Source organism: Myripristis murdjan, chromosome 7, assembly GCF_902150065.1.
Source record: "Myripristis murdjan chromosome 7, fMyrMur1.1, whole genome shotgun sequence".
NCBI classification, from domain to species: domain Eukaryota; kingdom Metazoa; phylum Chordata; class Actinopteri; order Holocentriformes; family Holocentridae; genus Myripristis; species Myripristis murdjan.
Genome location: NC_043986.1, coordinates 13,156,699 through 13,172,674, shown reverse-complemented (window position 1 = coordinate 13,172,674; position 15,976 = coordinate 13,156,699). Strand labels below are relative to the sequence as shown.

The 15,976-nt window shown below is 43.1% G+C and overlaps 1 protein-coding gene across 1 annotated transcript; it reads right to left on the bottom strand.

The window, feature by feature from the left end:
- Positions 1-17: 17 nt before the first annotated feature.
- plekhn1 (pleckstrin homology domain containing, family N member 1) lies at positions 18-15,547 on the bottom strand. Its single transcript, XM_030054758.1, has 16 exons — positions 15,349-15,547; positions 13,419-13,509; positions 13,042-13,203; positions 11,844-11,924; positions 11,174-11,264; positions 9,042-9,175; positions 8,219-8,368; positions 6,856-6,936; positions 6,677-6,752; positions 6,258-6,403; positions 5,439-5,591; positions 4,092-4,325; positions 2,902-3,066; positions 2,125-2,352; positions 1,849-1,909; positions 18-886 (listed from the first exon to the last, which is right to left on the bottom strand). Exons 1-16 carry the CDS (start codon positions 15,420-15,422, stop codon positions 702-704), a joined length of 2,112 nt encoding a protein of 703 aa, XP_029910618.1. The 5' UTR covers positions 15,423-15,547; the 3' UTR covers positions 18-701.
- Positions 15,548-15,976: the final 429 nt, after the last annotated feature.

The following is a 15,976-nucleotide window of genomic DNA, read 5'->3' as shown; positions in this document are numbered from 1 at the left end:
ATATAAATAAACACCTCAAACAAAAATGAAAAGATGAAGCCACACAAATATCAGTATTTTACAGTAGCTGCAGTAGTGTTAGCACATTTCAGGGAATCTGTTCAAGCCACATCTATTTGCCATAATAGTTTTTAGCATAATAAAATAATGAATTTACAAAATTTACAAGAAACAAATGTACATGCTCTACTCTAGTGAGCCTTGGTGGAATGCCTTTTGCAGCTTTAATTAGGAACGATAAAAACATTTAACATCGGGTAAACTGGACGGCATGTTAGAAAATACTTTAAATATTAAAAATAATTACTAAACTGTACGTACCTGCACTGTATTTGAAACACTCGACAGTGCAATAATAGAACACATTACAAAAATAACATTTTCTACTACTAAACTATGTACATTTTGTACTCTGACTTTCATGCTACATATAAAACAGACATAGGTAGTCTAACTGCTATCATTTTCATAGCAGTGTGTGTTGGGGGTTTTTTGTACGCTCCTCCTCACACACACACACACACATGCTGAGGATTCCTCTGCTCGACTGTCCAAGATCTAACATCTCACTTCATGGGATTTGTGGGGCACACTGTATGCTGCAGGAGCAAGACAGGCTCTGATAGTTGTTTTTTATTATCCCTCTGATAGAGATCTGTTGTTTGCACACGTCCAGACGAGTGCCGGCCTATTGTTTTGTTTTATGACCATCTCTGCGGGGTTGCCATGGCACCAAGGCCTCTGGCCCCAAAGTCTAATCCTGTCCGGTGTGGCGAAATTCCAGACATGGGCTGAATCATCCCGGTATTACAGTCGTACTCCCAAATGTTGTCATAGTCCATTTCCTGGTCATCTGGTTCTCTGGGTTCAAGGTATGAGTGGCGACCTGTCGGGAGAGAGAAGATTCCCAGGCTTTTAGTTGCAAACAATGAAACACAAACCTCACCCCGAATGAATGAACTTGGACACAGTTCAGACATACTTATGGGGTAACTGGCCTTGTCCCAGCATATAATCTTACTGTAAAACCAGTAGTGTAAGATGTCAGTGTTTACTACACCTTCATTTGTTCTTGATATTCTCTTTGACAGCTGAGTGCTTCTGTACGATTACAAACAAACTCCGTGGTTGTATTAAACCTCACAAGAAAGCAATAACCTAGTAAATTCTGGTCATGTTTTTCTATCTGATAAAAAGAAATTATAGATGTGAGAGTGAAGCCCTGGTCCAGTTGTGTGCTGTCAATCAAGTAATCCTGCCTGTGGAACCGTGTTCCCTTACGCTGGGCTTCCCCCACATGGGACATCTGCACACATGGCATTTACAACCATGCTAAGCTCCGTTTCATTGGCACATTTGCGCATTTCCTGCACTTTTAGTTCTGGGGTTTTAAGCCTCCTGTCTGCCTGCTGACAGACCTGAGGGTTCAATCAATCCAACGCACAGGCTGCATTTAATTTAAGGTTAAATGGACTGTGAGCAATGCTCTGTGTCCTTGGTGGTATTTAGGTAGGCGGCTATCAATGTTGACTTTCATACCTCACACTTGAGAGGAAATATGATGCAGGAATGTCATAGCCTTGGTTTAAAATAGTGACCATTGTTTCTCAGTAGAAATATAAATTTAATTTAGCTTACATGAAAGTGGAAGACAGAAATCCCTGTGCTTGCCAGACTAAATCAAAATATTTTTTTTCATTAAGATAAGAAGCATATAATTATGTTGGTGTCATTACAAATTGCAGGACATACTTTTAGAGCATCTTCTTTACGAAAACAGTGCACAGAAACCGAGGAATGTGTCATTGTGATTGATCAGGTTTATGTTTGCATGCCTGGGATTCTTACCTGGTGAGTAACCGTATGGCATCTGGGAGGTGTTCATCACAGAGCTCGATGGGATGAGACTCTGTCAAAAGATGTGAAAACAAAAAGTTACTTCCCGTGATCTATTATAACAAACATACCTAAGTTCATTCACATATCTGTTTCATCTTCTGCACCTGTTTAAATATTACCCGCAGAACAAGAATATACACATGCCTCGTGCGGCGGCTCTAGTTTGTACCGCAGCATTCCAGAAACCAGAGTGTCCTGGGAGATGGGAATTGCTGTGCTTCTCACCTGCTCTGGGATGGGTGCTTGCAGCAACTTTAGCCTAGAAACAGCTTCGGCTCTCTGCTCTGCTTGGCTTTGATGGGTCTCCATCTCCATCTCCAGGCCCAGAGTCTGGCCCTGTGAGTTGGTCAGGACCAGGCTTCTCCTGCAGCGCCTGCCCATGGGAGGGGTGCGGAGCTGGAAGGACGAGGGCAGTGGCTGCTGGTGCTGCTGCGTTGGCACATGCCAGTTCTGCTGTTGAGTTAGACGGGGAGACATGTCAGGGTGGTGCAATTATAATAATTAACCTACAGGATTATTCCCCTGTTCTCTTTCCTGATGGTCAAGAGTATGGTGGTCTACGGACAAGATGAAAATGCACTGCACAGTTTGTTTATCTGGTTATAGTAATGCATGTCTTTCAAAAATATTAAACAAGACAGAGTCAATGGCCAAGAGTCAAATTTTGTGATACAATATTCTCGTTTACATAAACATACAGCATATATAATCACATGTAGTACCACTTGCTCCAGTAAACATGTAATTGAGTAGACTTTTGCATATGCTTGTGACTGCTGGAAAAGGGATGGAAATACACTCTCAGCTCTCCTTACCTGACTATGCATAGTTTTTGATCAATAAATCACTCGCAGTGCCAGGTTTCTGCTTTTACAACATCTTGATGGTATTTTTCCTTACTGAGTGTCTGTGTACGTGTGTGTGTGTACGCACTGCTTGATATCAGGCAGGCCGTGTGGATGTAAACTGAGTCTATGGATCCGATATCTGTGACCCACTTACCACTGGCATCATTAGGCGCTTCTCCTCCAGAGAGTTGATTTCGGGGGTGCAGGGCTCGTCGTATAGGGGTGACAGCGGCTGGCGGAGGGCGCACATGTCTGAATGGCGCTGGGGGACATTCAGGGAGTAGCTCAGGGATGATTGGGGGGTGCTCCAGCTGTTCGACTGATCACAGAGGATTCAAACAGAGCCAGGGGTTAGAAGTGCAAACCAGTGGGTCATTATCCCTTTTTCTGTTTCTCTCTTTGCTCCCACGCTTTTTAAGCTAACAGAAGGCAATCGCATAAGCCACACTTAGCTGTGGGATTTAAGGTCAGGTTACCAAGTAGAGGGATGGGACTAATATCAGACGTGATCTATAGCCGCACTGGTATGGCAGCAGTCACTTGCAGTCAGGTGTTGAATGTGAAATCTGCGGTGTTTACTGCCCCAGAAATGTACGAATATCCCCTTAAAACAAGTTTTCCCAGTAGAAGGAAGTAGAAAGCTCCTAAGTCAATCAAGTCAAGTAGGCTGTATAATTTTGTATTGTACTCTATTTAATTTTGAGGCAGAGGCATTTTACTTCAGTATTTCCTTTTTGTGAGAATTTATTGTGACTAGTTAAAGATTGAGCTTTTAAATGAAAAATAGATGAAAAGCTTACAAGACATTATACTTTGCAATTGAAATTAGCCAGCAATATATGGAGTAGTTTGACCTACAACATTAAATACTTCTTAATGCATTAATAATTTAACTTCATTCTTCACAATAGCTACTTCTACTTTTAAGTACATTTTACTGCTAATAATTCTACAGGCCTACTTTTACTTGTGAATGCGTGACCTAAACCTTTATTGATCTTTTTTTCCATTCTCTTGTTGCTCATTTTATGTAAGTAAGGTATTACAACACTTTCCTGCAAGTGCTGGTGGCAGTTTTGTTAATGAACTATAAACGCTGAACCTTTGGGGCCTGCCCTTTGCACCAGCATTGTCTTGTGTAAAATCAGTCTTTCAGTCTTAATTACTCACTTAATTACTTCCTTTTGTGACCTTATTTATTGCCACTCTATACCTCATGGCCCTCTCTAAGCCTACTGCTCGCTGTGTTAGTCTATTTCAGTTGCTGCACACATGTCATGTAAAATAAGACAACAGTCTCACGGGGAATATTCAGTTATCAAGTTAGACGCCAGGCTGAATTACCTTGACAAGGGGGGCTTTCTCCAGCCGCTGGGGGCTGGCACGGTGCAGGGCAGAGTACGGCGTGCTGTAGAGCTGAGAGGACTCTGAGGGCTGGAGGTAGGAGCTGCGCTGGGGGGATGAGTAGCGAAGCGACAAAGGTCGAAGGTCGCGTTCAGGCCTGGTGTGAGATGACACACTGTTGCTCCTGCTGCCCAGGCGGGCGGTCTCGGTCGAGGAGGGACGGCTGGAGCTGTACTGTAGGGAACATCAAACACACGGAGGGCAAAAGTCAACCAAGTGTTGTGGCATGAAAACCAGGGTGGCATGAAGTGAATAATAAATAACTATTGAGTAATTTTAAAATAAGTTTAATATAACGGCCCTCCTCTCCACAGTGTTTATGTACTAAGTCAACATGTGGCTCAATGAACTAACTAAGTTTTGTTTGTGCAAATATAAACAAGGGCTGAACAATTAATCAAAACATTATTGAAATCGCAATACAGCCAAGTGCAATAATCCAAATCCATGTTTGTTTGCTATGGGTGCCAGCCAAAATCACAACATCTTTGTAATTTCAGTGAAATTGAAAATTATATCCAAAACTCATCATTCCAAATTGTGAATCATATCAGTTACAATATCTGTCGTAACAATTACAATATGATTTTTTTAAGCATGTTTTTCAGACTTAATAGCAATCAAAGTAGTTCTGATGCTATGCCTGTGGGAGAGAGGAAACCAGGTCTCCATCAACTTAATTGGAAAAGTGGCAGTTCAGGTCAGAAGCCCACACAAAGAACAACAACATGTCTTCTGGGCACAGAACCTTCTCCACTTTAAGCTAATTGGATGCACAGTTGGCCCGCATCGCCCCTTTTCTGGGGGAGTTTGGTCAAAGTCCTGATAATGCACAGCACTTCAATGGATGCCTAAAGAGTCTGAAGTTAACAAGCAAACTTTGTGCTGCTGAATCAGCATGCAAGAACCTCATGTTTTTTAACATCAAAAAGTTATCTTTCAGGATAGATGTTGTTTTGAGAACATTAATCAACTTTATTATGATTTTTTTTCTACTGGAGGATCTGAGCATCATCACTTGATTCTTTGTAGCTGTAACAGGAGCAGTTTTGTGTCTAGACCGTAGTTAATAATTAACTTTTGTCAAAGAAAAGGGCTGCTGCTCGGCTCAGCCCTACCAAAACAAACACAGATGTAGAACTAGGCTCCTTCTGAGTTTATGATTTTAATTGTGCAAATATTCAAGTGTTGGTGTTGGCTTCTGCTGATCTGGTCAAACGTGACTTCATGTGATAAGTGTTAGAAGAGTGTTTTGCCCAGTAGGCAGTGGTATCAGCACACACTTACACAGAGGGGTTCAGTGTATCCTGGTGAGAGAGGGTTGTCTTCATGTTGGGGAAGCTGAAGCTTGAAGGACCCTCGTCCACTCTGTGACCGACTGAGCCTCATGGAGTCGCTCAGTCCGTGGCTGGTTTCACTCCACCTGTCAAACTGTGGAGCCTGGAGAGTGCAGAAGACACAGTAATGTAATAATTAAATATCTAACAACATGACGATGAAAAAATGAAAAAGTTTACAGGCCAAAGATGGACTTCTGCCTCCTAACTAGAAGAACCCTATGTCAGTAGTTGTAACTTTGATATTCTCTCTGAATGTGCTGATTTACAAAAGAGGCAGGGCTGCATTGTCTGTCACTCACACAGCATTAAATAAAAAATATCTAAAAATCAGTACTTTGAGTCTGCGCTTTCCAACGTAAAAACTGCATCCTTGTAGGCCAAAGTAATGATTTTTAATATTTTTTTAAAAAGAATTTTCTGCACCAGTGACACTTGTAGATTTCAGGGGATTCATTAATGTGTTAATAACATTCAGCTGGTAAAAAGAGAATACCAGTGTCATTCAGAGTAAGTTTACTGATGTTCATGTCTGATTTACATTTCCCCTCATTACATTTTCATTCTGTAATGCACACCGAATCCACAGAGATTTTTTTTAAACAAAAAAATCTGTCCGTTCATCCGTTATCACTTTTTCATCGTATTTATATCGACTGAATCCACAGGTTCAAACAAACCAGGTGCGGATATAGCTTACGGCATAGCTATGGATCATCAGTTGCTGTGAGTAGTTTAATTGTGTTTGGGAAGAGGGCGGGCCTCTCACCTCTCGCTTGGTTGGGGTGTAGATGATGTCATACACAGGGGGCGGGGGGCTGAGAACGGGCACGTCAGCAGCTTTGAAATGCTGGATCCAGTTGCAGAACTCAGTCTTATCCAGACAGGACACCACTATGGGGTTGATCAGCTTCCCTGGGAAGGGAGAGGGGAGAGTTGGGGGGGACAAAGCCGGTCATTCGGTTCAGTCACTCACTGGAATGTGCTACAGTCAGAATGTCATTCACTGGGGATAAAACCAGCTCATTCATGGAGGGCTACACTTTGTGACGCGAGTGGATTCATGAAAAAGGCCACTCGGGGTACAAGATGCATAAGAATGTACACTCATTAAAATACCTTCTCAACATGTCCATCTACAAAATCAAGTGTGCTGTAGTTACAGTATTTGCAGCATGGTCAACTTACCTTCAATCATGAAGGTGTTGGGCTTGACGTCTTGGCAGGGTGTGGTCACGGTAATCATGTTGAGTGGAAGTTTCCCCTGCAAACACAGAGACTCTTACTCACTGCAAACACTGGAGACATGTAGACAGCTGAAGATGTGATTAAGTTAAAAGAAAGTGGGTCAGTGAGGTCAGGCATACCTTGTAGAAGAGTCCATCATCCTCCTCTGATAGGATGATCAGGGTGGATGGGTACATCACCAGCAGTCTGTCACTCTGCTCCTGTGGATGTCATGGCAGAAAGTGAGTTTTATGCACTGTTGCACTTACTGTGTACTGTCTTAAAAACAGTATAGTGGGATGACACTTAATTTTGAAAGAGCACACCGACGTCAGTTATAAACAATGTACTGCTGTTCGTGTGTAGTTTACATAAAATCAAAATTTCTTCCTGTGGGTGTCAGCTGCCTGAGAGAAAGCAGAGCATAACATAACGTGCATATACATGTGAAAAAACACTGACCTCAGTGAAATAAAACAGAAACGGAAACCGAGCCAAATTAAAGCTTTATATTTACAGTGATGGATTATGTTGCTCTGGCAATTTTCAGGATTCTGGAAGTTTTTCATACTGTGCAAAAATAAATTGCAGCAAATGGTGTCCTCTGAAAGAAGGAAATGGGCCCTGTTATGTCTGATAACACTGTGTGCAGGAACAATGTGCAGGAAAGGCCCAGCGTAGACAATTGGAACAAAATAACACTGGTGTTCTGCTTTAACACTTGGCTGAGAGGCACGTTTTAAAATCCTAGTAAGATCCGGAGTCAAACCAGTTAGTTGGGCAGTTAAGGGCACGGCAGACAGATAGTGTATATTTCCTCGCTCTCACAGAGGGTGTGTCTGGATAGACAGCTGACATTCCAGCTGTGAGATGAGTCGAGTCGCTGCGTGAGCTGGGCAAATGCCTCTCACACACCCAAGCCCTAAATCTCACACACATCAATAGGGCTGCCGCAATTTCCCACAGAGAATTAATTGCAGCTAACGTTGCAAGCTGTGTCATGACTACTGTTTTTATTGGCTGGTGTGTAAGGCCTTGTCAGCATTATTTATCTGTGCCCATGTCTGGTTTGGTTAGCATGGAGTTGCCCGTGTTTCATCGGTTGGTTGCAGGTGTCTGACACTTTATGAGATCTTGAGAAAAAAATAAAGGTAACACGGTTTAATCTGCAGGAGACATAACCTTCTGTCAGAGCATCTAACCGCACCCATTACACTCACTCATTGCCATGTATTGAGGTAATGTGTGTGTTGCGCAATTGATGAGCAGTGTGAGTCACCTGTCTCTACAGCTGATATTATGTTTTCTTTATTCACCATGTTAGAATTCCCAGAGTTTGGAAACAGATAGACAGCATCATCGCTCATAAGGTTACAGTTTATATACTTCAGTGAGTCGGCACGAAGAGAAATAGTTTGTTTTGTTTTCGGTGATGCCTTCATTTGTTTGACAGTAATAATGCATCATGCAGACCTGATAGGCCTTATAGGGACTGTGTCATACCTGACAGGGAAGGTGCTGCAGTCGGACTTTGGTGACATAGGTGATGGCTCCCAGACTGTCCCGCTGAGAGCCCTCCCACTCGTAGATGGGCTCCCTGTTGATGGAGTTCCTCAGCTCCTCTCTGCCCTCAGGAGTCTCATCCTGGTTTAGCTACACAGGCATTACACAAGTTAGAAAGAATCAGCAATAAATAAACATGAACAGCTCTTAAGCAAATTCAAACATGTTGATTTGGCTTTGTAGAAATATCACTGTGGCTAATCCAAAGGTTCATTAGGTTTAGAGTATGGCACAAAAATGTCATCGGGTTGTCTTATACTGCATTAATACATCTCGGTTAATGTCTTTCATGAGCTTTCATTTCATGTCATCAGCCATTTCCACACCTGTGGGTGTGGAGTCAGTACTTTAACCCTGTGCAGATGTGAATGTTGGTCTGACGTGGGCTGTGATGCGGTCAAGACCGCTCCCTGGTATCCAGGCCTCAGGCAGACACAGCAGTGACCTACATGACTCAACACAGCTACACACTCACACACATCCTGTAGCTTAGGCCAGAGCCCTTTCCTGCCTAATCTACCAGGTAGATTAAGAGATGGCCACACTCAAGGGCTTGTTTGAATTTGCAAAAACGGATGTGAATCTTTCTTGCAGACATACACTTGGGTGTTCTTGAACTTGACAGGCAGCCCTTTAGGCAGTCTGATATATTGTGTATGCTCTATTTAAGAAGAGGTGGCACCATAAAATATAGTTGTGATGCTATTTAAAAACACAAAACAAACAAAAAACATATGTTATCCTTTATTTTAATTAAACACACCTTGACTCTGGTGTAGTTTTCTGGTGCAATGGCAGTGCCCCCATTGGCCTCGATATTTTCTTTGAGCAGGCCAAACCACAGGTCCATTTCTTCTTGGTTGGCACAGTAGACGATGATGGGGTTGAGGCTGACACCTGCAGAAGGGAAAGGTCACAAGTTCAGAGGGAAAGGGTCACCTCAAAGCTTTTGTTTCTCAATTTATTTTTATTTTCTGCCGTGGTGGTCAGTCATTCATGGAGTTCACACACTAAGGACAACTTTTTTACTGCATTGTTATGCAATGCTTACTTTAAAGCCCTCATGTAACTCATGTTTGGTAACATGTTAAAGGCACTAAAACACCTGTATAAGCTATTGCAAAAGACCACCCCTGACCTGCTCGAAATGGCCTTTAAAAATGACAGCAGACAGTTCCTCCCACAAACTGTTTACCCAGGAGGACTTAGCAGGATCTGGGGTGAATAAAGCTGGAATCTCCCTCCGTCAGGCCCACACATACCAGAGATAAACACCAGAGATAGTCACTTTCATTCCAGCCTCACGGCTTTGTAATTGCCAGGAGCTGTAGCCTGCTGACAGCTCCCTAATAAGCAACCACACTACTCTCATCTATTGACTTTCTGTTCATTCCAGAAGCTTCATTTTAGACCTTGATCACAGCTCTCACTTGAAAAAGGCATTTTTCCCACAGTTCAAACAAGGACAGTGATGTGAAGACTGTTGAGGCTGGAATCACATATTGTAGGAGCAACTTATTGTCTTCCTCGACTTGTTAGTGACTTTACAGAGCTCATTAACTGCTATTAGAAACCATTAACTACCATTACCTAACTTACAAGAATCACTCTAATTCCAAACATATGCAGACTTTCAGGAATTCTTCCAGGACCTCTTGTGGAGTGTTTGCTTCTTAACTGTGTAAATCACTTTCCCATAATACTCTACGGTAAAGCTGATTCATATTTTCAGCTCAGCAAGAGGAGGACACAGGGCTCACAGTGGATATCTCCACATTGGATCTCTCACTTGACTCAGGATTTTGTCATGCCACCTCCGCACGTTTCCTGTCAGTGACGCCTCCCGTTAGGTAAATAAAGGCTCATATTGAACAAGGAAAACATCTGAAACTCAGCAAAAGAATGAGCTTGTTCCAAGAAATACTACAAGGCCAAATATAGTTTAGAAAAGTCGGAGTGTCAACATTTTGATAGCTGGAATGCCTTAAATTTCAATAATATGGTAATAATAAAGGAATACAAACACAGAAACCTTACACTTCATGACTGAAACTGACTTTAAAGCCTTGGATTTTTCCCACTCAGTAATGTCGCAATCTTCTTGAACCGAATTCACCAGCAACTTAAATATCAGCCAAGGAAAATTTACACCAGCTGCCATTTTTCTACTCTGAAAAGAACTCAAGTCAGAATGTTTGTGTCCATTCAGAGATCATGTGCTAAGTGACATTACTACCGGGCATTAAGCTGAGTAGTTTTTGGAATGTGCTATAGATTATATGCAGTGACACGGCTAAGAGTGGGTGCTGGGCTTTTCTGTGCGACAGCTGGGTTGGCCGAGACGCACCTGTCATCTAACAAGGGGGGCCTTGAAGGCCCGCTTGGCCCCCTGACCAAGGGTGAAAGGGGCCCAACTCTAGTTAGTCTTGGGGTTGAGTGGAGGTGAAGAGGGTCATGGCACCTTTGAATCACTGGAATGTGGTAACATAGGAGATGCCACAGCTTGGAAATAGCGTGTGGTTTCTTACTGGTGTTTTAGCAGGAGAATTTGTACTTTGCCCTGTCAGTGATAAGAGGGCCAAACGTAGCAAAAACAACAGTGTAAGTGAAAATGGTGAGAAAATATGAACGTTAAATGGTGAAGATAAATTGGACTGCCCGAGTTTTTCAGCTCTAGCTCTTTCTCCTTGTTCCTTTAGTTAAACTGGCCACCACAGTAATGTTAGAAGCGAGGCACTGAATTGTCAACAACGTGCTGGATTAGCCAGATCTAGTTCAGATGATTGATTAGCGTTTGACTGAACACACCTAATAAAATTGAAAACAGATGACTGCAACATTCCAGGGTTCAGTGCCAACACCTATTTCTTTCAAGTAAAGTAGAGTTGAACTCACCATTGATCTGGAAGGCAAATTCCTGGGGTTGGCTGTGGTTGCAGTTCTGCTGCAGGTTGCAGATGGTGAGCTCTTTCAGAGGAAGAGTTCCCTGTGCACAAAGCCACAAAAAGTCCAATCATGAAATAAAAAGCAATGTGCTATTTTCAGCAATAAACGTCCCCTCATTTGTAGACTGCAAACAGTCTTTATTACAGATTACTCTCTGTTGTACATGAGCAGACTGTTCAACTCTAGGTTTGTATGCATGCAATTATTTAACTCAACTAATTAGTGTGATACCGAGGTCAGCCTTGTCAGCCGATTACGTATTCATGTCTGCCTTACATTTGTCGTCATCTGCATTCTGAGTAATACTGTACGTGAGTGTTTAGTCGTCTTATTTTGACATGAAGTCTAGCTCTTAACAGACTGTAAAAAATGATTAATGACACCTCATGCTTTACGAGGCAGGTGAGGAGGAAAGATCTTACGCACACTGTTTACCAACACATTGCTCACTGACAGGGATCGCATGGCAACAGACATGATTAGATGACATAAGATGATGATCCGTGGGGATATTAAGAAATGAATGAATAACTCCCCTTTCTGACATCAGTTGACATTTAGGAACCACATATGGGACGGGATGATCACCCGTTATATTGCTTGGCTTTGGAAAACTCACCTGATATGTGAGTCCAGTTGTGTTGTTGGAGACAAAATGAAGGTGTGTTTGGAAGAGGTCCAGGTAGCAGTCATGCACATCCTGTAGAAATAAAAGGAGAACGGTGTGGAAAAGTTAGAGATGCAAGTACATTGCTGATAGAATCAGTTCTTTCTGTGAGAATCAAAGCCTTGGTCCATACATAAAAAAAAAAAACTTTGATCGCAGTGATGCAGTGGCATTCAACCGCGTCGCATGGAGAGTCATGTGCATGCAGGTTTTCATTCCAACTAAACACTGCAGCAGCTGATTTCACTGATTACTTTTTTGTTTTTGTTTTTTTTTTTTTTGCAATGAATAAGGTTTCTTCTCCATATTGTATATCACCTAATCACTACTATGAGCGTTCCCTACCCGTGCCTCTCCAATGTTACAAAGTTGTGTCAGTGTGTAAATGTGTGTCGGAAATGTTCTGCTGCATTCATTGGGATTTACATAAATTAGGAATTTCTCAAGGGAACGTGAGGTGTGATTAATAGTCACTTCCGTCCTTTTGACAGCCAAGCCCCCACCTTGCTGGTTCATGTATGGCCTCTTCTTTCAACATCTTCCTCTTTTGTGGTATTGTTGTATTCTACAGTACTTTGTGTTCTTTTGCCTTCATGATCTCACCGAACACAGCATCCTGCTAATCAATCTCTTTTCTCTGTCTTTGACAGTACTGTTGTGTCACAACTCTGACAAAGAGCAATTCCCACAGTGAGGAGCCGGTGTGTCCTTTATCAGTTCCTGGGATCAGAGAAACTCTCTCTACCCTGAGGTTTTCTCCCAGAGATGTTTCACAACCGCAGCAGAAACGTGCATGTCCAAACACAGGCTGTGGTCTGCTTTGTGGAAAACTGATTTGATTATTCACAGCCAGCCACCACGTCAGTGCCAGCAGGGAGTTTCAGTGTGTTTGGTGGCTGGAGACCAACATCCTGTTCCCTCCACCTGTTTGCTTGGTTCATGCTCTCATAGGGCTCATAGGGATGACTGGCACTATGTGTCAGCAGCACTATGTGTCATGGTAGGCTTTGTCTTTGTTTAAGACCTCATTAACCGCACTAAGGATGTTGTGGCATAAGCTTTGTTGTGTTTTATAGCTGCTGCTCTGATTATTTCAACACATGCAGTCATAAAATGTGTGTGTGTGTGTGTGTGATTGCATCCACCTCACCTGGCAGTGGAGGAAGCGGAAGCGAACTTTGGAGCTGTGGATCATCCTTCCATAGTTTTTCACATTGATGCTGCTCTTCTTCCAGCCGCTGGCTGGGTCGTAGGGGAACGGGGGGTCCCACTTTATGTTCTCTATTGTCTGCAGGTCTTTAGAGGACATTTCCTGCAACCAACCATTATGTCAGTAGAGTTTAGACACATACTAAATAAACCAATTTGACCTGCAGCCAAAATAGTGAGTTACCATAGTGAGCCTGAATGCCATTTTGCATACAAGTTGGTATACTTAGGATAGGAACAGTTTTGTTTGGTATGCATATGATGGCGTTGCATGTTATTAACTGACTATATTTCTTCCCAGCTGAAGGACGTTTTTACCTTCCTGGGGGTGACAGTGCACAGGATGTTGATGATGCTGTTGGACTTCTCTTGTCCCTCTTGGGGATTCTTCTTGCGAAACAGACGACTGCTGCTCGAGGCGAGAGAAAGAGAGAAAACCATGTGTTACAACTCGTTTTCATGTTTGCTGTACATTTACGTCCCCAACTGCAAGTTCAACAAAGATTGTTTCCTGCTGGAGGAATTTCCTCGTCCACTTTGTCAAACAGTGTTGACCTAAATGCAACAGTGCCTGCTCTGTAGTTTTGCATTTCAAATCAGGATTCTATGATTTATTTCTTTTTTGTTTTCCATAGTCATCAAGTTACACACTAGAGCTTTAACCACTGGTTTGAACAGTGGAATCATGGTTTGTGTCTAATGTCATCATGTCATATACATTGACCAGAGCCCCCCTTTTGTCTTCGTGCCTTCAATACCAGCCATTTAAATGCGCAGAACAATCAGGTCTTATGTTTCTGATAGGGACGATATGTATAGGGAAATCAGCATTCAATGTCCCCCTTTGTTTTACCCTCATCTGCTACCATTAGTGCCACATCCTCGTTTGGAAGCTCTTCTGTTGCAATGATAAGGCCGGGAGTCTGCTTTTACAATCCCTATCTGGAGTTTATCTGCTTATCTGCCCATGTGCGAGTCGGTTTCCTCAGCACAACAACACAGGCTTTTGTTTTTCTGGTGGGAATCAAGGTCTGTCTAACCAAGGGGTCCATGTCGAGCATCAATCATCAGATGAGAAAATTAATGTTTAACAAGTGATGCTATTGCACTACAAAGCCTGTTTCTTTTTGTCATGAGAAGAGAAGAATATGAATCATGTACAGCCGTGATGCAATCCACCGTTGCAAACTGAAACAGCAGTGCAGATAATAGACAGGTGTTGGATTTGCACACCTAACGTTCCCCCAAGTCACTGCTTTGGCATTCACACTGACTTCTTGGCTCTTTGGGGAATACCTGAGACTGGCCTAATTCACCAGCACAACGAGGGAATAGGGAACAGAGGAAGCAGGAACAGTGAACTTATTGTTTCTGCTGAACCATTAGTTCACCTTGGAAAGCGTATCAGTGTTCAAGCTTAGAGCTGAGAGTTTTGAAAACCTAACGGTTGGGGCCATCAGTCTGTTTTTATTTGAACACAAATGCCTCTTTTTGGCTGAGCTAAATGGAGCGTTAGACCAAATCAGAGCCTGAACAATTGCACAGCACAGGGCAGAAGACTGCAGCAGTGGCTAATCACAATCAGGTGTGGTGGTCAGCAGAGGGGCAACATGTCCAGGCATAGAGCATTGGAAAAGACATTAAGCAAAAACAAGTAGAGAAGCAAGCCTTTGGGTCATTAATAGTAAAATTATACATCACTAAGTTGGTCTTATCAGGTAACAGCTGTGATTACCCACATGTGAGTGTGATAGTGAATGGGGTCAGGTTAGGGTTGACTAACATGGTAAAAATGCCATATTGCCCTTATTCTGACAGATTGTGATATGATTCATAATTTTAGTGAGAATGACAATTTTCAATTTAATCTTCAGCCCTAGGTCAGGTCCTGATTTTGGAGGGAAACCAGACTCACTGACAGCTGGCAGATCATCTTCACAGAGATGCAAAGAGGAGGCAAATGGTAACTGTATCGCTGACACTGTTGGTCAGACAGGCACCGATCGGGCACGACTGATACGGGCTGTCCCATATTAGCATACGATCCCGACCCATGGGCCCCACAAAATTCACAACCTCTGTTTAACCCCACCGCTCAAACCCCAAGAAATACCAAGAATTCCTTCCAGCTGAAACGCAGAGTCTAAAATAACACACTACAACCAAGGGCATGACATTGTGCTGCACCTTGAGTAAACATAACATGACAAGAGTACAGTAAAAAGAAGATAAAAAGAAGACTCTGTACCTGTTCCTGCGTATGAAACTCTTGCTGGAGAACCTGAAGTTGTGTTGGGGGACACATGACATGCTGCTCCCCATCCTGCTCTTGTGTGTTTGCGGCTCTGCGCTCCTTTTCTGACAAGCTGTGCTCCTCTGTGATAGATGGTGTGAGTGTAATCCAAGCGGTGCTGTGTGCTCACTACAGAAGTCAGGCTGATACTGAGGGAGAAGTAGGCAGGCTGAGGGCTGTATAGGCAGACCGGGGTGAGGGCACGTCTGAGTGAAGGGGGTGGAGTTTGGGGCTGTGGACGTGAGTGTGTGTGTTTGTGTGTGTGTGTGTGTGTGTGTGTGGTGAATATCCAGCAGGCTTCACACCTTCTGTGGGCTGCTTCTGTCTGTTAAATCAATCCCAACAACAAAGGCAGGGGGTCTGGGAGAAGTGTGCCAATTCACACCTTCCAGGAGCCAAATGGGGCTCATTGTGGGTCGCCCCTGAAAGACAGGTCACTCAAAACACACTGGATGGTGTGTGTCAATCAGAGGGGGAGATGGGAGCTTCCATCAGCATGCCTGGACATGAAAATGCCTGCAGCACTAAAGCAGCCTGTTTATTATTGGCCCACATACTTTCAGCACAACAGTGTCATTTTGAA